Source organism: Vipera berus (assembly GCF_964194415.1).
Source record: "Vipera berus genome assembly, chromosome: 4".
NCBI lineage: Eukaryota > Metazoa > Chordata > Lepidosauria > Squamata > Viperidae > Vipera > Vipera berus.
In genome coordinates, this window is record NC_138206.1 from 91,320,410 (window position 1) to 91,342,870 (window position 22,461).

Consider the following 22,461-nt stretch of genomic DNA (forward strand, 5'->3'; position numbering starts at 1 on the left):
AACGGCCTGGACGCGGCTTAGTCGGTTGCCCTGGAAACAAGGTCGCATCCGACAAGATGGGGGCGGAGCAGTCCCTTCACGCAAGCGCATTGCACTTTTATTTCCCTCTCCTTCCTCCACCTCCCCCGCTCCCCTCGCTAGCGGTTGTAAAAGGCGGGGGAGGGCAGCGGGAGGACTTGGCTGGCTGGCTGGTTTTTCTTCGATGGCGGCTTCCTCAGACCTGAGCAGTTCGGTTGAGCGTTGGAGGAGACGCTATCTGAGTAGAGAGGTGGGGATACGCGAGGGAAGTTTGAATACGTGTAGCTCCATCCTCACGAGATCCTGACGTGGAGTGGAGTTTGATAGAAGCACGGTTATTCCTAAATATTGGTTTTGCCACGGCCCTGAAGTAGCGGGCACGAGTTCAGGGGGACTCATTGTTCTTATGGGTTCCTGCACGGTACAAAAGAGATCAGCTTCGAAGCATTATCCAAATTCTGTTCGGGGAAAGGTAATTTCATCAAATCGACCTATTAACTGGTTCTTAGTCAGATTTAGGAGCATTGCTTGAAAAGGATTTTAGGGTGTCAGAAACGCCAGAACAAACGAACAATAAAAATCCTGTGTATGTAAGAAGCAAACACTAGATGATGCTCCTAATTCTGGTATACACTTCCTTTTTCAGGGGTATCTTTTGGATGTAACACAAGCCAAAAGTAAAAGTAGAAGAGCCTTGATAGCTGCAGGTAAGACGTTTAAAAAGACGTGTAGTTTGTTAACAAGTAAAAGTAGAGTAGAGAGCTTTTATTAAAATTTAGTTATATATCTCCATCAAAAGCAGTGAGTAAGGATTTGTTAACAGCAACTTTGTCTGCACAACACACTATGTTTACTGAGCACATTCCACTGAATTTACCCAATTCCCTAACTTCAATATATGAACTGATGACTGATCGTGTTCCTACTATCAGTGACAATCTTCCTGTAAATGATACTGCTCTATCATTTCAAATGTATGAAAACTCTTCAAACTCTGAAGTTATGACTGAAGACTGTATATAAGTTTAAACACAAACAGGTCTTTTGGTTTACATATTGATAGAGTAACTAAGATGTCAGTGAAAAGTGCCTCTAGATCTGGGTCTTGACCATGATGTCCTCTGTGCAGATACATAATGAAATATTTCTGTGGAAAAATGGAATCTAGTCAAGGGGATATTAACTGGGGAGTGTATTTGAATGGCCTTATAAAGAGGACATCAGGTTTGAATCCTAGTGGTGCATGTTCTCTGAAGGTTAAAAAAAAAACCTGAGTGACAGCATAATTGATCTCTGCCCACTGGTGATACCAGTGTTGAAAGGTTTGCTTGAAAGTGGGTAATCCTATGTAACAGGATAACATATTTCTTTATGCAAGGTGGTTTGTTGATCATTTAATAATTATGCAACTCTAGACATTAAAATAAAAACTAGCTACCCCCTCCATACCTTAAAATTTCAATATCACACAGTAGAGAATAACATTCTGACATTTTTGAAGAACATTATGTGAGAACTTAATTAGATATGGCAGGATTTGTACTGACCTAAAATGATTTATTATAACAGTTTTGTCACAGCAAATGCCAGCACTCTCTTAAACCTGGTTGATCTCAAAATAGCTATGCTGATTAGACTGGTTAGAACTTGGGAAGGAAACATCTGGGAAATTCTAAAGCTAGATTGGAAAGTAAATAGCTCAGAAGAAGACAGTGGCCAACCACTTCCATGTTATTGTCAAGAAAACGGATAGGCACATCCATCTAAACTTGTGCCTACCTCAGGAGGGACTTTGCATGTCACATTTTCATAAAAGCAGATTCTCTTTGGAAAAGGATTTTAATCAAATTTATTACAACCAAAGGCCAGTCAAATAAAATGCTTAATGATATGGAGCAATCATATAATGCAATCAGTTGCTTTATAGAAAATACACAAGCATCAAGAACTTAGGGAGGACATATTTAGCCACAATAAGAGAAAGACCATATTGGTTGGAAACATGTGAAAGAGGCCTTCATCCTGCAGTGAATAAACAATGACTAAAATGATGAAAAGAAAGATACCTTTTCACACCCTATTTTACTGTTTACTTGGGAAGTGCCTCACCCTCCCAAAAAAATCTGGGATGATATTGGGGCGGGGGGGGGGGGAGATATTTTACTTGGCTATTGTGCAAAGAGAGGTAAGAAACAGGCTTTTAACCAGGCATTTGGTAAGATGGAACATCCCAACATGGTGCCTCTCAGTTCTACTCTGGAAGATTAAGGAAGGGTGGACAATTTCCTTTAAATCAAAGAAATTGGCAGTATGCACAGTTGAGGTATATGTCTTCATTTAATAGCATTTTATCTTTATTTGTTTGCTGTATTACAGTTCAAAACATTCCATAATTAATTCAGTGATGCTCTTCTGTAATTAATTAATGATGGTTCTAACTGTAATTCAGTAAAGTAAAGTTTCCTCACAGGAGATAACTCACTTGATGATACAGTTGCATCTATACTGATAAATTCCTCACAATCAAAGCTATACTGCAGAAGAAAGCACAATAGATTTTTGGATTCCTCAAAAAGTTTGAAAAACTTGGCTTGGTAAGAAATCTCTTTACTCTTTGAAAAATACATCCATTTATAATGCATAACCTATAAGGTCATTTAATAATTCAGTTCAATAACTTCCTGTGAAGTACTAAATTTTTCTGGTGATTCTAGCATTGTCTTATACTGTATGTACTTCACCATGATAATTGTGTTTGTTAGGCCAGATGACGAGTTGGATTCTTTGTATGATTCAAACCAGCTTCATTTACAGCCAGAACCAATTGGAGATTTTCTTGGAAATGGTGAAATTCAAAGTGAAGGCATATATTCAGAAACAGGTATTCAGTTACTTATTTCTAGCACAACTTGAGCAAAATAACATCTTCACATCTGATATTATGCAGAATGTATCATTGGCTTGATCCTGCTACATTGTTTTAGCCTTTTAATTGCAGCATTGGTGTCACTCTAGGCAAGATGAACTGCATTTCCTTGTGCCCTCCTTTAATTCAGATTTGCATTTCACTCATGGAGACTACATTTTTCACCATATTAAGATTTCCAGAATTTAGTTATGACAAATTGTTGCTATTCCATCAAGGAGAAAATATCTGCTCTTAGTTCCAGACAAGAGGTAGAGTATCTTGTGTTCTAAATTGACAAATTTCTTCACTAAGTTTGTGTTTTGCAGAATAGCAAAACACTGATTTGTTGTACTAATTATATAGCTCATTTTATTTACCTTTCTAAACAAAACAATCATACAAGTTACTTAGTTGATCATGTCCAGGACTTTTAACTTTAGTCATTCTTGTCAGAATGGAGGAAAAAATAAGTTTTTTTCCATTCTGAGAAAGTTATAAGAGCAAATGGAAATCATTCTTGATATTTTCAAGGTTGGATTCTTGTTTATTTTTTAACAGTAATTTTGAGTACTTTCAAAGCTGTGCCAAGAATGGGTTGTATTCCAAGTAAAAGGATATAGCAGCTAAAAAGAGTGGTGTAACTGCCATGGGCATACTAAATCATGCACAATTTCATTGCACATATTTGCATCCGGTTAAAAAAAAATCTCACTAAAATTTCACAATTTCACCCATGTCAGAACACAAACCTTGAGAGATTTCAGGTGACAACCTGAGATTTCAGAGATTGGATTGCTATTGTTATTTGGCACCCACATAAGTGGAGAGAAGATTTGGCATTCCTAAGGAATTCTACATTAATCAGATGCATATATATATCAAACACTGGTTAAGAAATCAAGGAGATCCACAAAAGTGCCCCAGTTGCTTTGGGATAGGGAAAAAGAATATAAATATCAGCACCTATAGGATTTTCTTTCCTTGGTGAAATCTGGCATGTTCAATTATTTAATTTTGCTGTATTTACATTATTTTGCTATTGTTAACTCTTTTAATTTGTATTCTGTTAATAATTTTCTATGTTAAGTTGCCTTGCAGGAAGCTTTGCTAAAAAGCAGAATCTATAAAATAAATAATTGGGCAACATTTTGGTTCCTATATATTCATGGCTAAGCTTTTAGATTTAATTATGCTGTTTAATTTGAACTATCTCCAAATGTTAGATTTTCCTGTTTACAGAGAGGTTAATAATGATTCATAATGTGAACTGACAGGTACAACCCTGCCTTCTATGTCATCAACTGGAAAAGGGGCTAGTCACATAAACAGCATACAGTCTTTCCATAATGAAAAAAATATTTTGTAATGGCTTTTATAAAATAGAGGAATATAATATTGATAATGCTGCTTCCATTTTCATGTATTAGATATTACTCTGCCATCCACTTTAAGAGTGGCTGCTTATTGTGACTATAATAATGATGGCGATGCAGTAAGAGATAGTGCAAGCATTTCTGAAACCCAAGAATTGAATGGGGAAAGCATGGTAACACCTCAGTTCAATCAAATTTACCATGAATTATCTATCATCCATCAGAAGCTACAGGTAAAATATTAATAATGGTTCAAGTATTGGTTCGTTTTCATTTTCTTTCCAATATCAGCAGATACTGCTATATATTGCTGTTGGTTCTTTTGTCTTTTATGGTGCAGCAAGAAAAATTAAGTCAGCAAGAGTATGCTTTGAAACTTCAAAAGAGAGAATGCTTCGTAGCTGAACGGGAAGTCCAGCTTTATAGGCATGAAGCTGCTTTGACCAAGATAAAGGGGGTTGAAGAGGAAGTTCATACAAAATTTCAAATTATGAAGGAGGTATCCCTACTTACAAAATTCTTATTAAATTTTAGAAAATTATTCTAACAAACCCATAGGCTATATTTATACCATAGTGTATTGTGAATTCATGGATTTATCTTTCAGATAGACATAAGAGAAAGTGTCCTTAGACATCAGCATTGCCCAGGCTGTTGTGAAAGCAGTGCAGATGGGGATTTCGGCCCCACTGTAATATATCAGCTACCCATCCCTAGAATAAAGAGACCCTTTTCCTGTGTAATTTACAAAAAACATTAAATATAGGGCATCAATAGTGGAAGTGGACTGAAAAACAAATCTCTGGGTAATCGGAGGATATAGAGATATTAAATAAGATGTTATGAGGAGAGAAAATGAAAGACTTTCCTTTTAGCAAGATTAGGATTGATGGTAAAGCTTATACAGCTAGGGTAGTTGTATGTATGCTGAGGTGTACCTAGAGAGTGTGATATACCTAACACGCATGCATAAGAGTTCGATCTTATTGATTCTTTTAGCATAACTATGAGGTTTTGTTTTGTTTGTTTTTTCTTTTTCCCCCCTAGTGGTCTATTAGCCAGTTTTTCTGCCCTGCAGTAGGGAAAACTGCATTTCAGAATGTTGACAGAAAGGTTACCAAAAGAAAATAAAGTTTCCTCTTCCTTTAGAATGTTTATCTTTATCTTTTTTGATTTTGAGGTTATTGGATTTTTATTTGAGAAAGTGCTGGATGCTACAATTATTTATTTCCTTATATATTGCATTTCTATCGTGTCTTATATGCTTATATGATTTACAATGTTTTTTGAAAACCGTGGTTAATCCTTTTTAAAAAGTTCTTATTTTGATTTGTAGCAACATGAAGCTGAAATAAAGCAGTTATCCGATGCCTTGAAAGAAAAAACAAAGGAGAACAAAAGGCTGAAGACAGCATTTGAAACACTAAAGGAGCTGAATGACAACTTAAAAAAACAGGCAATTAACAGTTTTAACAGAATTATTAAACTGGCATTAATAAATGCTATAAATAGAAGGTTATTGTTTTTAATATGAAGTATTAATATGTGACAATGATGACAGTGGCAAATAACTACAGATTATGCTGTTTTAAGGATATAGTTGTCAGGAAGATCAATGTATTTTAACCCTAATAATAGTGTCTTTTAAAAAATTAGTGTTTGAATTACTGTAACTTAATAGTTTTCATTATTTAAGCTCTTCTGTCTGAAATTTAAAGTTTTCTGATTATCATAATCTTACAGTTTAATATGTTTTAGCAATGGGCAAAGTGCTCATGTTTTCATTGCAGATTGGAGACATCTGCACTAGTTGAAAAGGACAAAAAACATCACAGGCAGCTTTAACCAATTATGACTACTTATTAGATGTTTTCAAGTACATAAGTAGTTTTCAAAGCACTTTAGAAAAGGTGTAATCAACATGGACAGTCAAGCCTAGCCAGGGGCCCAAGATTTCTTACCAGAGTTTCCAACAAGTATTCTGACTTCCCCATGCTGTCCCCTAAACTGTCTCTAACTCCTGTGGCACTCCCCTCCCCTCCCCTCCCCTCAGGCATCCTTGAAGATTAAAATAGGAAATCTCCCTACTTGGAACAGCAGTGCCCTTGTGACTTTGACATGTGGAGACAACAGAATGTGTGCTTCTCCAATGTTTGTACCTTAGAGGTGTTCACGCTATTGTCATCCTGCCACTACTACATAAATACTTTGAGCACACAGGACAATTTTACCCCATTCCATTGTTTTCAGATACTAACTTTGCGATAACAGACAACCATTGCCAGATTCTGTTCTGTGCACTCAAAATTTGTCAGATGATTAATTCTGGGTTGTATGTGGGGCTCAGCATTATGAATTACATTCAGGCTGTACCTGGTCTGCCATATTGGGGTGCTCTGTCCCCTAACATGGCTTTTTTGTGCTAACATTTAATGCTTCCTTGTGTTCTCTTAATGTTTTCACCTCTCCTTCCACTCACTTTTATACCCTCTACCTCATATATTTTAATTTAGACAATCCATATTTTTTAAACTTTCTACATTTTTGCTCTTTAAAACTTCTTTTAGTTTTTTTTACTTTTTATATTGTTATATCTTTTATGTTTCATACGTTTGTGTGTGTTTTTTCACTTTTGTTTTATTTTTTAAAATGTTTATTATGTGCAACATACCCCCCTTATTTATTTATTTTATTTATTTTAATTCCATTTATATCCCGCCCTTCTCCGAAGACTCAGGGCGGCTTACAAGCTTAGCAGTAGCCTTCATTCTATGTATATGCCTGCTTATTAGGGCTTTCACACACACCCCAAGCGGCATTATTACAAAGTTAGCTTAATTGCCCCCAACAATCTGGGTCCTTATGTTAGTCTTTGACTATAATATAGATTCATTTGATTTATTGTGGCAATATAATGTTGGAAATGTGAAAATATATGTGAAATAGTCTTTAACTACAGTGCTGAAGAATAAAATCCTTGATAGTTTCAGTAAAACATTCCATTAGATAAATGTGCTTTGAATATATTTAGGATTGAAATCAGAATTTCTTGGTAGCAGGATTTTGATCTCCATACCGATGGGTGATATAGCTAGGTGATTTTGGACTCTGGACTAAATGTCAGCCCTTTATAGATGAGTATAGAACTTTCGATGAGTTTTTATCATGTCAGAAAGAAAAGCTATATATAATCAGTGCTTTGGTTCAGGATTCATTTCTTAGGAAACAGGAGATTTTATATAATAGAAATATTTAATTTTAAGCATTGGTTCAACATTTTCTCCCTATTTTTAGTTAAGTGATGTGACTGAGCAAAACAAGAAGCTTGAAGTCCAGTCTCGAAAAGTACAGGCTCGTTTAGAGAATTTGCAGGTAATATTTAATCTTAGCTATTGTTACCCTTGCTCTCTGCCCACTCCACGTCAGAAATCTTACATATTGTCTCTCTGACCTATTTTAGAGAAAGCATGAATTTTTATCGGTGCAGAGATCTAAAGAACTCACATTCCAAGACCGTAAACCTGTGAAGTCAGAAAGAGCAATAGCATCAGCAAAGGCCTATAAAGTAAGTAAGGCAAATTCTATAAAGCACTCAAGGCCCCAACTCAGAATTTTAAAGTCAGACAATTTTATTTTGTGTGAGAGTGGAAAGGGCGGCTGTGCATATAAAATATACAACTGTCCTTTTTATATTGTATATCAGACACCTTGTGGATACTGACTATTTGTATGCATAAGATATTGAATTCTGTTTGTTTGTATTATTGAAAGAAATCGATGTGTTTTCAGAATTCCTAGTGATCATTTTTTAAAAATTGCCAAATAGTTTTTCTTTTGTTAATAAGCTAATGATATCTTACATCATTAATATACATTATGTATCAACTATGCATATATGTTTAAGGAAGAAAGACGTTAAAAAGATCAAGAGGTAAAGAAATTTGAAATTAAAATCTTTGCATACATTTATTGATTTGGAGAATATGCTTAAATTACAGAATGCTTTTTGCAAATATGAAGGTTGATTGCTGTATAGATAAATCCCTTTGCCTCTAGCAATCAAGTCCCAACCAATATTAAACTGATGCATGAAAAGAAATGGAAAGCTTCACAAATGGTTCACCAGTGAGCAGGGAGAAAGACAAAGATATGTGATGGTTAAAAACATAAATAATGCAATGTGCTGGTTTGGCGGTTAATATCTGTGTACTTTTGTGTTGATGCCTGACACCTCAAGCAATTTTCAGGGAATGCTAGACAAATTATATGATGCAATGAAGAGTATAAATATGGAAAAAAATATATCAAAGGGTCAGGCAAATCTGCTTGACAGGAGAATATAGGGATTGATTGCCCATTAGTGATGAAAAATTAGAGCTAGTAGAAGAATGTTTGTTGTGATCTGCAGATACTGGTAGAATGTATGGAAGACATATGGAAGATTATGTCAGAGGAAATATAAATGTAAGTTGAGGAATATCATAAATAGCAAGTAAAAAGAATTGAAGTATGAAATTAAAAAGCAATGGCTCAATCTGATATGCGAATTCCACTGACAAAATCTAAAAGTTCTATCCTCCCTCTAGTCTTTCTCACATATCATCATACACTGACCAACTTGCCTAGGGCTCCAGCCTCTTCTCATCTTATATCCTGGAGTAACAATGGCAATTGGGATTGCTGAAATCACTATCACTGAGTGATGTGGTCACGTGGCATCACTTAATGAGCCTATTACTTAGCAACAGAAATTCTACTCGCAATTACCATCATCAGCTACATTTTCAGTATTACAGGATGTATTATTCATACATATGAAGTTGGAAGAATATTTCCCTTCCTTCTCATTTTCTTATCAGTACCATCATGATTTCCATGCACTTTGAGAACAGGTGACCCAAACTGGATATGTGTTGCACAGCCAAACATACAAATTGGCACATCCTGTTAATATAATCTTATAATAAAGATATTTTCAAATCTCCTTTCTGTGTTATTTTTTTGCAGTTATCACTTAATTCACATGTCTATAACTTGTTAACGGTATTAATGGACTGGATCTCAGAGCAGCACCTATGCAAATTGATTGTTGAGGAAGAGAAAGAAAACATTCACAAGCTAACAGGAACACTTGCTTCCAGCATAAACTATATACAGGAGAAATGTGTCAAGGTAGAATTTTTTCCAACAATGTAATAAAAAGGTATATTGGTATCATTTGTATATATATTAAAATACTCTGTTGATTAAATAGAATGATTTCATATTATAGATCCGAAGATCTTCATGTTACTTTCATTAGAAAGCCCGTTATCTAAAACGGGCCCCCAACCTGTGAGCTGTAGCCCACTACTGGTCCGTGGCCTATTCGCAACTGTGCCGCATGAGTGGCTGGCTGGTGCTCGTGCATGCACGTGCAGCCCCACCCCCGCGAGCATCATGGGCACTCGAGGCCCCACTTGAGCAAGTATTGCGGGCACTCACAACCCACTTTTGTGAGCATCAGGACTCCTGGCCTCACTTACGTGAGCATTGCAGGCACTCACATGAGCAATGGGTGCTCGTACACGTGCACACACACTTGCATGCCCCTCCCACAGAACCATCCCCTCCCGGCTGTCAAGTCAAAAAATTGGGGAATTCTGATCTAAAACAAGGGATCCATGTTTATAGGTGTAACTTCAGATGAATGTTTGGTATACAGGTATGTTTCATGATATGTAACTAGCATATCTGGTTCCTTGTGATTTGGATTTTATTCATCCAGCTCAGGTTAATTAATTCTGATGTATCATTTAACATTTTTTTAAACCAGAGATAATGGTTACTTAAGATATAAAGTTGCAAAACAGAAGTGTACATACATGTCCATTAGCTGCAGTGCTAAACATGCTTGCCTAAAAGTAACCCGATTGGTTGTAGTGGGACTTGTTTCTAGCCTTACACCAGAGGTCCCCAACCTTTTGGGCACCAGGGACCGGTGCCATGGAGAAAGGTTTTTCCACAGACCAGAGGGGGTGTGGTTTTGAATGCTGCCTGCATCTTGAGGACGGAGCTTTGCTTGTTTGTGCATCCTGCCTTTTGACATGCTGAGGACCAGTGCTGGTCCACAGACCAAGGGTTGGGGACCCTTGCCTTACACCATCCATTCCACACAGGCCCAAGTAAGCTTCTTCCTGTGTTCTGTAATGAAGAAGTTGTGATAATGACAGAAGAATGAGTTTAGTAGGGTTTTTTATTTCTCAATCAAGCTGCATACCAAAAATATTTACAATCTATTAATGGCAGCATAAGGCCAAACATACCATCTCTCAGAAAATTATGTGTTAGCTGCAGTGCAGATTTTATTATTAGACTTCTGTTATTAACCCTGCAATCCAGTTTATGTTCCTAGTACAGGAATTTCAAGGAGGATATAAAACTTCCCTGCATAAAGAATACCCTTATTCCATAATAATATGTTGCTATATCAACAAATCCAGATGCAAATGGTTTTCATTATGCAAAATAGTGATGGCCAAAACACTATATGTCCCTACAATGTCCTGAATACAGTTTGTAGCCCAGATAAGTGATAACTGATCTTGGCTGATCTCAAAAAGTTAATTCCTGGATCAGTGACCATAGCCAAATCTCAAGGCAATGACAAACCACTAGGTTAGAAATTGCTAGTAAAAGTAGACTATTAGAGTGAGATTGATATAATTTAAACTGGAATGTTCACTGAAAAAGACAGAATTAACCATTTTTAGGCAATTCATTATTGCTTGAATAAAATTAAAGTATTTAAAGTTCAAAGTTATAAAACATGAATTTTTTTTATTTTTTTGTAAATCAGGTTCCAGCACAATCCTAGCACCTGGATCAGCCAAACAGAGGGGTTGGGAAGGCTGGATTTGCAAGGAAAAAAAGCAGGACAAATTAGTGAGAAAAAAATTAACACATTGCATTTCTCTAGTTCATAGTTTGTGATATTTCTGCATATTAATATTTAACTTTTATAATTTTATTTTTTTATTACCAGCATAAGAACCAGTTTCCAAATAAAATCTATGTGTAAGACCATAATTTGGAAAATAACTGCAATTTTCTCTTTGTGTTTTGCAGCTTTTGCCTCTAGTTGCAGAACAACTTCAGTGGCTGCCATTTGTGAATCCTAATCTGCACTTTCCTGTGGTTAAGTGCATTTACTGGGCTGTAAGGCAGTTAGATGGAAGTACCCAGGTAAAATATGTTTTCATGCAGAAATTGTGCTTTTCACTAAGAATGTTTCTCTGAACAAAACAAAACATTCATGTTTTATGGCATTAGCTAATCAAAATCTTAATCTGCTTCTAGATGAGATGGGTGGCACATAAATCAAATAAATATTGAAATAAATATTTAAACATAGGTAAATCATTTTAATATTAATACAATTATATTCAACAATTTTTCTTGTAAGACTCAGTTCTTTTGTGAACCCATCTTCAGACACTACTAGAATTCTAGATCTGAACACATTGTTTTGTAATATTGCAGTATTCTCTTTATACAATTTATATAATTTTTTTATTGACTTCAAGCCAGCATGATCTCCTTTTGTTTTTCTGCTTTGATGCAAATTCATATCAATCTTATAATTAATCATTATGGAACAATGCATCTTCATTACAGATTTATAATAGGCAGAAAACCTTCAGTTCTAATTCTAAATATAAACTGTAGTGTCAAACCTATTAAATGGTTTATTACATTAAGTATTTATCTTCTGAGATCACTGGTTGAGACGTACATTGCATATTTTAAATGACCAGACTATAGTGTTGATAATACTTGTCTATAACATTTACATTACCATAAAATGTATATATAATAAATATATTATGACAATACATAACACAGTATACTATAATCACTTTCTGCTTTTTATTGCTTGCATAAATAGCATGTAGCAATGACCTCAACTATGAGACGGCTGGGTGAAGACTTATTTAAAGGTGTTGTCCCTAAGGAAAGTCAGCACAATTCTTCAGAACATGCTACTGATTCCAAACCCAAGGTTGCATCTTTCTTTAAAAGTTGTAGTTTATCTTTACGAGTTGTGTCAACTTTAATTATAATCAAAGTGGTCACACAAGGTAAGCGTCATAAATATTTTTGAAAATATTAAACACTAGAAACCTAGGAAAATTGTTAGTATCTTTAGAAAACTTTTTAAAAGTTGTCCTACAAGTAATATTTAAAATATTCAAAGTGCAGAAGCAAGTCTTTTTCCTACAGTGTTGGTAGAGGCTATCCTTTATTAGGTTTGTTCTTTTCACTTGCTGCTTCAGGCAGGATCACAAAATTCCACTCATCTCGGGTTAGGATCCTATTTTTGATTTGTGGAATTCCTTGAAAGTTCCATTCTTCAGATTTTTCAGCAAGGACCATCATGGAAATCAAGGGCAGAAACTGCCTCTCTCCAGAGATATATCTGAATATCTTCTGATGGTTGTGATCTCATTAGGCAAAGAGATCCCAGCAGCTTTGATTCCAGTTGTAATAATCTCTTGTATGCATTATGCACCTTCCTTTTCCTTCTTGGAGGTATCTCACAGAGTGGCAACAGAGTACAGTCAACTCAATTTACATATTGGCAATGTGCAATTGGAGCCATCTTTCTTTAGGTTGTACCTAAAAAGACTGCTATAAGCTGTTATCCTGAACCACCCTGGAAATATTGACTATAATATATGCATTTCCTGTTATCTCAATCTCTGATGACCAAAAATTGTAGTTTGACAATACAATACTTTTCTTGTCATCAGAAGATAAACAAGATTAATGGAGCAGCCAAGCAGCCCAGGGGTTGGCATGGTTAGAGCTGTGGTGATGCAGTGATTAGAATGCAGTATTACAGCTAATTCAGCTCACTGCCAGGAGTTCGATACTGACAGGCTCAAGGTTGACTCAGTTTTCCATTCTTCCGAGGTTGGTAAAATGAGGACCCAGATTGTTGGAGGCAATATGCTGACTCTGTAAACTGCTTAGAGAGGGCTATAAAGCACTGTGAAGTGGTATATAAGTCTAGGTGCTACCAAATTATGGGCCTGTCCAGTAAATCAGAGGGCTTCCACAGCAAAGGCCGAATCATGTTATAAAATTGCTTATCTAACCATCTTAGATCTATTAGAGATCTTCAGAATGACAAGTTTGAAAAGCCACCCGGTAAGTCTATTTTCACTTCTGAACAAAGAAACATTAACTATAAGTATAAAAACTTAAAGAATGTGAAATAAATGGCAAAAATAAGTTTTTGAACCAGGAAAGCTAGAAATGAAGACAACTTTTGAATATTGAAACTTTTACTATAAGATTATGGAACTAACTATATAAAATAACTTTTTGTAGGCAGTATATTATTTGTCTACTGTAACTCATAATAGATTATTTCAATTAGACATGAGGGGATGAAAGTCCAGGCAAAAAGAAAAAAAAATCCTTCATTTTTGTTAGAGTTATGTCAACCGTCCCAGATAAACCAAAGCAAAGTGTGACTAGTTAACTAGTTCTACTTTATTTTGAGGCTACATCAAAAGACTCTTGAAGTCTGAAAATACAAACTTCCTGCCACGACTTAATTTATTGATCCATTGATCCATTAGGGCAGGGGTGTCAAACTTCTGGCCCACGGGCTGGATGCATCATGGCGAAACTGCATCCACCCCATTGCCGGCAATGGGGAAAAAGTCATGATATATCGCAAGGGAGGGAAGCAAAAGGCAAAGGAGAAAAAGAAAGATACACCCAATTGAATGCAGAATTCCAGAGAATAGCTAGAAGAAATAAGAATGCCTTCTTAAATGAACAGTGCAAAGAAATAGAAGAAAACAATAGAATAGGGAGGACCAGACATCTCTTCAAGAAAATTGGAGAGATGAAGGGAACATTTCATGCAAAAATGGGCATGATAAAGGACCAAAATGACAGGGACCTAACAGGCAGAAGAGATTAAGAAGAGGTGGAGAAATTACACAGAAGAACTATACAAGAATGAGCTTAACGTCCCTCATAACCATGATGAGGTGGTCACCGACCTCGAGCCAGACATCCTAGAATGTGAAGTGAAGTGGGCCTTAGAAAAGCTGAGCAACAACAAAGCCAGTGGAGGTGACAGTATTCCAGCTGAGCTATTCAAAATCTTAAAAGACGATGCAGTAAAAGTGTTACACTCAATTTGCCAGCAAATTTGGAAAACTCAACAGTGGCCACAGGTTTGGAAAAGATCAGTTTACATTCCAATTCCAAAGAAAGGCAGTGCCAAAGAATGTTCAAACTATTGCACCATTGCACTCATTTCACATGCTAGTAAAGTTATGCTTAAAATCCTACAACCTAGACTCCAGCAGTATGTGGATCGAGAACTACCAGAAATACAGGCAGGATTTCAAAGAGGCAGAAGAACTAGAGATCAAATTGCCAACATACGCTGGATGATGGAGAAAGCTAGGGAGTTCCAGAAAAACATCTACTTCTGCTTCATTGACTATGCTAAAGCCTTTGATTGTGTGGATCATAACAAACTGTGGCAAGTTCTTAAAGAGATGGGAGTACCAGACCATCTTATTTGTCTCTTGAGAAACCTATATGCGGGTCAAGAAGCAACAGTGAGAACTGGACACGGAACCACTGATTGGTTCAAAATTGGGAAAGGAGTCCGGCAAGGCTGTATACTGTCACCCTGCCTATTTAACTTATATGCAGAGCACATCATGAGAAAGGCAGGGCTAGATGAATCAAAAGTTGGAATTAAGATTGCCAGGAGAAATATCAACAACCTAAGATATACAGATGATACCACTCTAATGGCAGAAAGTGAAGAACTAAAGAGCCTCTTGTTGCGGGTGAAGAAGGAAAGTGCAAAAGTTGGGTTGAAACTTAACATTAAGAAAACCAAGATCATGGCATCTGGCCCTCTCAATTCCTGGCAAAGAGATGGGGAAGAAATGGAGGTAGTGACAGATTTTATTTTCCTGGGCTCCAAGATCACTGCAGATGGGGATTGTATCCAAGAAATTAAAAGACGCTTGCTCCTGGGGAGGAAAGCAATGGCAAATCTAGACAGCACACTAAAAAGCAGAGACATTACCCTGCCAACAAAAGTGTGTATAATCAAGGCTATGGTCTTCCGAGTTGCAAGGTATGGCTATGAAAGTTGGACCATAAGAAAGGCCGAGCGCCAAAGAATTGAAGCCTTTGAACTATGGTGCTGGAGAAGACTCCTGTGAGTCCCTTGGACTGCAAGGCAAGCAAACCAGTCAGTCCTACAGAAGATCAACCCTGACTGCTCTTTAGAAGGCCAAATCCTGAAGTTGAAACTCAAATACTTTGGCCACCTAATGAGAAGGAAGGACTCACTGGAGAAGAGCCTAATGCTGGGAAAGATTGAGGGCAATAGAAGAAGGGGATGACAGAGAATGAGGTGGCTGGATGGAGTCACTGAAGCAGTAGGCGTGAGCCTAAATGGACTCCAGAGAATGGTAGAGGACAGGTGACCTTGAGGAATGTTGTCCATGGGGTCAACAACACGTCGCAACACATCACGTGACATTGCAAGTTTGACACCTCTGCATTAGTTTAGAAGATCATATAGGAGTCGTGGCCAGGGGGGCATTTGCCCAGGTTCGCCTGGTGCGCCAGTTGCACCCCTATCTGGACAGAGATGCTTTATGTACGGTCACTCATGCGCTCGTTACCTCCCATGTTGATTACTACATGGGGCTGCCCTTGAAGACCACCCGAAGACTTCAGCTGGTGCAGAATGCGGCTGCGCAGGTTGTGATGGGAGCATCCCGATACTCCCATTTTACACCCCTCCTGCATGAGCTGCATTGATTACCGGTTGCTCTCCGGGTGAGATTTAAGGTGCTGGTTCTTACCTAATAAAGCCCTTCATGGCTTAGGCCCGGGATACCTGCAGGACCGTCTTCTGCCAGGAACGACTTTCCATCGCCCTGTGCGCACACAGAGAGAGGGGCTCCTCAGGGTGCCGTCGGCCAGACAATGTTGCCTGGCGACCCCCAGGGGAATGGCCTTGTCTGTGGGGGCACCTGCCCTGTGGAATCAGCTCCCCTCAGAGTTCCGGATGGCCCCTGACCTCCGGTCCTTCCTTCGTGACCTTAAGACACTTCTTTTCCAACAGGCCGACCTGGACTGATGATAAGGGGTTTTAACATGGTTTTAACATTTTATTGGTTTTAGTTGGGGCTAGGTATAGTTTAATTTCTTCTTAATATTTGTATCCTATTTGTATTTTATTGTTAGCCGCCCTGAGTCTTTCAGGAGATAGGGCGGCATATAAGTCCCAATAAATAAATAAAGTAAATAAATAAATTAGGGCAATCCTACATTTCTTCCTTTGATTATTAAGCCATCAGGTCTTCTGCCTCTCTCGTCTGATTGTTTTCTAGGCAGCTCTTTTCCCTTCCTTCTCCAAAGTCATCCACATTCCATTACAGATTAGAATCTACAAAATGACATACTGCCGGCGGGTAACACCCAGGGATAGGGCCTTCTCAGTGGGTGCGCCTGCCCTGTGGAACCAGCTGCCTGCGGAGCTTAGGACTGCCCCCAACTCGTTCATTCCGCCGGGACCTGAAGACCTGGCTCTTCGAGCTCTCTGGCCCAGGCTGAGAATATTTTTAATTTTAATTTTAACTGGGTTTTAATTCTCTCAGGGTTCTATTTAATCTCTTTTAATTTGTTTTAACGTTTGTATTGACTGTTTTTTAAATGCCCTGTAAACCGCCCTGAGTCCTTCGGGAAAGGGCGGTATATAAATCTAAATAAAATAAAAATAAATAAAAAAATACTGTGTTTGAAATATTAAGGAGTTTTTGAAGAATGGGACCAGAAATTGGTAGCCACAATATCAGTAACAATGCTTCCGTAGATTATATCTAAAAGATGTTTAATGAAAGAATGAAAGACGTGAAATGAATCTTGCTTGATTCAGAAAAAATAGAATGAGCCCTAGGAAGGAAACAATGGCAAACCACTTCTGAAAATCTCATCAAGAAAACAGCAGGGGTTTGTCCAGGAAATCACCAGGAATCAACACTAGCTCGAAGACTTCCCCATCTCTCATACATACACATATACACACAGATACACTAGTTTGATTTCCTTTTCAAAGTTACATCGACCAGAGAAGGATAAGCTTATGAAAAAACCTTCAATCATTAAGGCTAATGAATTCGGAATGAGTACTTTGAAGTGATGCAGAATAAATGTTCTATAGTAGTAATCAAAATGTGACTAATAACTATTAAACTTTAGAAGTAGTTGGTTAACACAATTCAAATCATTAGAAAAAGGAAAAAGAAACTGTAGATAATGAATAATACATTAAATCAATACTATAAAATTATATGTATTTCATGTGGTAATGTCAAGAAGTAAATTCCAAAACCTAAGTTTTCAATTTTCACAAATTTAAAATTATAAATGCAAAATATAATCTCAAATTGTTTGAAATGGAATTGAATTCCAATCAGATTTACTGTTCAAATATAAGTTATTCTAGAAATTGAAACTGTATTGCTGTTTTAATAAGCTAATGCTGAGATACCTCCCCCTTCCCCAAGTTTGTTTCTCTCTAAGGAGCTGTATAATGTGCCCTTTCATGAGCAGCTGTCTCTTGCTGTACAGAAAGGCAATTTCTGTTTGACTCAATTATGGCAAAAAACCGGGCTAGGCTATTTAAACCTAGAGAAACTTGTGTCTAATTGCTCTGCCCATCATAAATCACAATCAAAAGTTTCTGTCTTGAGTTGCAGTGGATTAAGCTGACTTAAATTTCCCACAATCAGTCCAAATAATATGTATGAATTTGGGAGATAAAGATGGCAGCTATTATTGGATCTTGCCTAGAGTCTAAGTTATATACTGTCAAAATTCAAGCTGTTATAGAGATGGTTCTAGCTCTGAATCTTGGAGATCTTTGCTTTAGAGATAATCCAACCTTCCATAGAAGTCCCACGGACCCTTTCATCCTGTAAGGAACTTCTGGGCTTTTCACCATCCATATGCAGACTGCTTAAAGCTATATGTACGGACATTGGATTGCTCCTGCTGTGTGATTTAAGTTATAATTCGATACAATCCAAATTACCTTAGCTTTTCTAAGGAGATCCATGATGCTTATCCATGAAGTTATCTCGCCCAGAGTCACCTTGTAGGGGAGAGGAGATGGGCAGCTTAGAAAAATTAATAATAAAAAGTTCCCAGAAGGGCTTTCTGCCATTAATGTAAAACATTTTTCCCTCAAAAAAAATTTCATTGAGTTTTGGACAAAGCATGTGTCCAAATACTTGGCATATAAATATACTGTATAGCTGCAGCCTCAATTTCCTTTATTCTAAAGAAATTTAGAGATAACCTCGGAGAAGCTCTGAAGGAATGGTTAAGGAAGGGCTTATAGATAAGAGAACATGTCCAAATACTGAAGCACACATGAGAAAGAAACTCAACCCCACCATTTAATTTAGTATAGGGGGGAGAGAAACTTGGACAGGCTTTCTAGTTTCTGTTATTAAGTAGCATTCCTGAAATCTCTCTGGTGTATGTTTTTTGAGTTGGTTTAACTTGAAAGGTTTTTAATAAATAAATAAATGAAATCCTGTAATTCTTCCAAAGAGTTTTTTGGAGGAACCTCAAATCTGTAAGATCATAGTCATAGGTTTCCATCATGGAACCTACACTTCATGCTTAAATAATCTCTCAGTTATCTCTTCAACAATTGCATCAAATATAACTCAGATTAACGTCTTAGAATCACAAATCTTTTTTTATTATTAAAGAGTTTTACAAAATAATTTTTATAATACATATCCCCAAAACCGCCCCCCAAAAACCACCCCCCTTCCCCCCCGCTTCCCAGAGCTAAATACAGGGTTATAGATATAATAATCATATTCTAACTAAAAATTATCCATAATATAATATTAACCAAATTCATAATGTGCTTTAACTCCCCTTTAACATAGATACATACAAAGTACTAACACTAAAATTAATAACAATATCCCTCTAAAATCTACTCATAAGCCAAATGGAACTTTTTAGTCCCATATTTATTCTGAATATAATCTATCCATCTCCTCCAAACTGAAATATATCTTTCTTGTGAATGATCCTTCAAATAAGCAGAAATCTTAGACATTTCTGCAAGATTCGATACTTTAAACACCCATTCTTCTATGGTAGGCAAACTATCCTTCTTCCAGTATTGTCCCACCAGTAACCGTGCTGCTGTTATCAAATTCAACATCAAATTGGTTTCTTTAACATCCAAATCTACAACAATGCCCAATAAAAACAATTGTGGAGAGAACTTTATCTTTCTCTTAAAAATCTTTTGAATGTTCCACCAAATTTTAATCCAAAAAGCTTTTATATTTCTACAAGTCCACCACATATGAAAATAAGTAGCATCTAAACTACCACATCTCCAGCATTTAGACTGTAGGTTAGGATACATGTTAGACAACTTTTTGGGATCCAAATGCCATCTATAAAACATTTTATAAAAATTTTCTCTTAAATTTTGAGCCTGAGTAAATTTAACATTTCTAACCCAAATTACCTCCCAAGTATCCAACGGAATTGGTTCCTGGATATTTTGTGCCCACTTTATCATACAGTCTTTCACTAATTCTGTTTCCGAATCCAATTCAATTAAAACATTATATATCCTCTTTATATGTGCACAATTTAAATCTCTAATTTGTTTTACTAAATTTTCATCTGTAATTGTGATGCCAACCTTCTGATCCAACTTCCACCTAGCTTTCAATTGGGTATATTGAAACCAAGAGTAACTTATGTTTTCTTGTGTTAACTCATCTAATGATTTAAGTTGCTTATTGCAGGAAGAATCACAAATCTTCAGATCGTATTTTGTTTCTTTTCTTCAATAAGTTTAGATTGGAAAGTGAAATAGTCATCCATAGATGAATCATTCTGGCTTATTTGCTTTTTTTATTTTTCTATCCCACCTTTACCTGAGGCGTGATGCTCCCTCTTCCCAGTCTAGGTTGGTCTGAAAGAGAATACTCGGTGAGCTGCTATGGCTGAAAGCCTCTGCTGGCTGTTGATCCATTGGCTATCACAGCACACCCTACCAAGACTTCAGTACTTTTTCCAACAATGGTTCTTTGGGACCATGTGTTGGTAGCTAATTGGCCATATGGTTTACTTTTTATTCAGTTAGATGCATTTGTTTCAGTTGAAGATTTTTGTCAGACGTTAATCAGTGGGTTGTCCATTCCTTCTAAAGTGCCTTCCTTTAGCCAGTATCCCTACTCTTAATGCAGGACGCTTTATTATAGCTCACTTAAGGAAAATTAACTGTTACTTACTGGGTACAGCTTTCTCTATGGTAGATAGAGAGTATGGTCAAAGGAGCGTTGCTTATTGAATTGGAATATTTTCACTGTCTCCTCTTAGGCTATATTTCTGATGGAATTCTTCACTTTTCAAGTGCAGAACTGGAAGTGAGTCACTCTTCCCACAGATGTATATAAGATCTCCATGATCCTGCCTGTTAAAGCAAGAGTGAGCAGTGAAGGATGCCTTCAATCCATCATAGGAAATAGAAAGCCTTATAATAAGCCAAAATTCCTTTCTAAGATGAAATTGTGAAATGTGTGTTCATTACAATTATGTACCGATGCATAATTAGTAAAGACATAATACAGTAGGGGGCAGTCTAAGTAAGGTTTTGCAGTTTCTGAGATATAATCTTGCAAGAAAATAAAACCTATATTCATAGTACAATATTTGAAATATATCCAAAGTAAATGTAGCTTGCATTAAGATGCCAGAGTTTTTTAGTGAAAAATTTACTATGAATAGAGTTACTATCTACTCTTTTAGGGTATTGATTTAAACATACTAATAACCTACACTGAACACCATGGTAATTTATTTAGTTATTTATTTATTTTTAAAAATACAGGATTTTGCTGTTATTCCTATTTTTTTCTTTTAATATTCAGATTGATGATAGCAAGTTTTTAAATGGATTGTTTTTTGTTTCACTGAAGTTACAGCACAGTACAATAATAAGTTTCAGTGGCCAGTGATAAACTCATAGTCATATGAATTTCATGAGTAGTTGAGTGTTCACATTTTTCAACCATCTAAACATTAATTGATTTTTTTTCTACATTATTATATCCATTCCTGAGGACCAGCCACATTGGAAGAAAAACCAGAAAATCCTGGAACATATTTAAACTATTGCATGTTTATAGAGTGCAGCCTACACTGTTAAAGGTGAAAGGAGAAAAATAGAATCATAACCATAATGCTACAAGAAATCTACAAAATCTATATTCCTTCATCTTTGAAGCTCCACTGTCTACCATTTTATTCTGATGCATTTTTTCTCAGGCAGGAGGGACAACCTGAAGGCGACCCTTCCAAAACCATGCCTGGATTACTAAGGACCGATCACTTTAAAGCAGTGTTTTCAAGCTTTGCAACACGAAGATTTGTGGATTTCAACTCCCAGTAACCTTGGGAGTGAAGTCCAAATATCTTCACATTGCCATGGTTAAAAAACATTGCTTTAAATGGTCTGTGAACCAGGAACATTCAGCAAAGGGCCCGTTATGTCCTTTTCCTTCCAGGCTTCTTACCTGGCTCTGTTCTTTAGACATTTTAAATTAAACATTGGCCTGCTGTCCCAAATTCTCTAGCATCATAACCATTTACACAAATGCCCCTTGTACCATGTAGGCCCATAAATACTTCAAGAGAAATAGAATAGCGGTGGCTACAACCCAGAGCTTTGCTCGAAAATATGTTCGCACATTTTTTAAAAATGAAAATAATAAACGGGATGGTAGAGTGCGGCTTGTTTGTGGTGATGTCATCCTTGTCTGTCACACCGTAAAGGCTTCTTTCATCCAACTGTTTTATGAGAAGACTCAGAATAGGCAAAGTTTGCAATATGCCTCCCTGGGATTATAAATCATTTCACATACAGTCTGTTGGCTTAAAATGTGAAACCAGGGGTCTGCTAGAAGTCACCACTGCTGTACCATTGGGGCCGGTGCTCTTCTGTGTGTCCTAGAAGAATCCTTGTTGCCTTCCTGAAGTTGGAGTTCCACTTCTTTTGTTATTATATAA

General features: G+C 36.7%; 1 protein-coding gene across 1 annotated transcript in view; it reads left to right on the forward strand.

Moving 5' to 3' along the window:
• Positions 1-202: 202 nt before the first annotated feature.
• The window catches only part of CCDC138 (coiled-coil domain containing 138), a gene marked incomplete at its 5' end in the record, with an annotated part of 29,300 nt that continues 7,041 nt past the window's right edge, over positions 203-22,461 (forward strand). Inside the window, 12 exons of the mRNA XM_081326675.1 lie at positions 203-268; positions 665-725; positions 2,489-2,612; positions 2,781-2,899; positions 4,354-4,532; positions 4,640-4,798; positions 5,636-5,755; positions 7,594-7,671; positions 7,760-7,864; positions 9,307-9,471; positions 11,407-11,523; positions 12,227-12,419. Coding sequence (XP_081182801.1) covers positions 203-268; positions 665-725; positions 2,489-2,612; positions 2,781-2,899; positions 4,354-4,532; positions 4,640-4,798; positions 5,636-5,755; positions 7,594-7,671; positions 7,760-7,864; positions 9,307-9,471; positions 11,407-11,523; positions 12,227-12,419 — 1,486 coding nt within the window. The remainder of the gene's footprint in view (positions 269-664; positions 726-2,488; positions 2,613-2,780; positions 2,900-4,353; positions 4,533-4,639; positions 4,799-5,635; positions 5,756-7,593; positions 7,672-7,759; positions 7,865-9,306; positions 9,472-11,406; positions 11,524-12,226; positions 12,420-22,461) is intronic.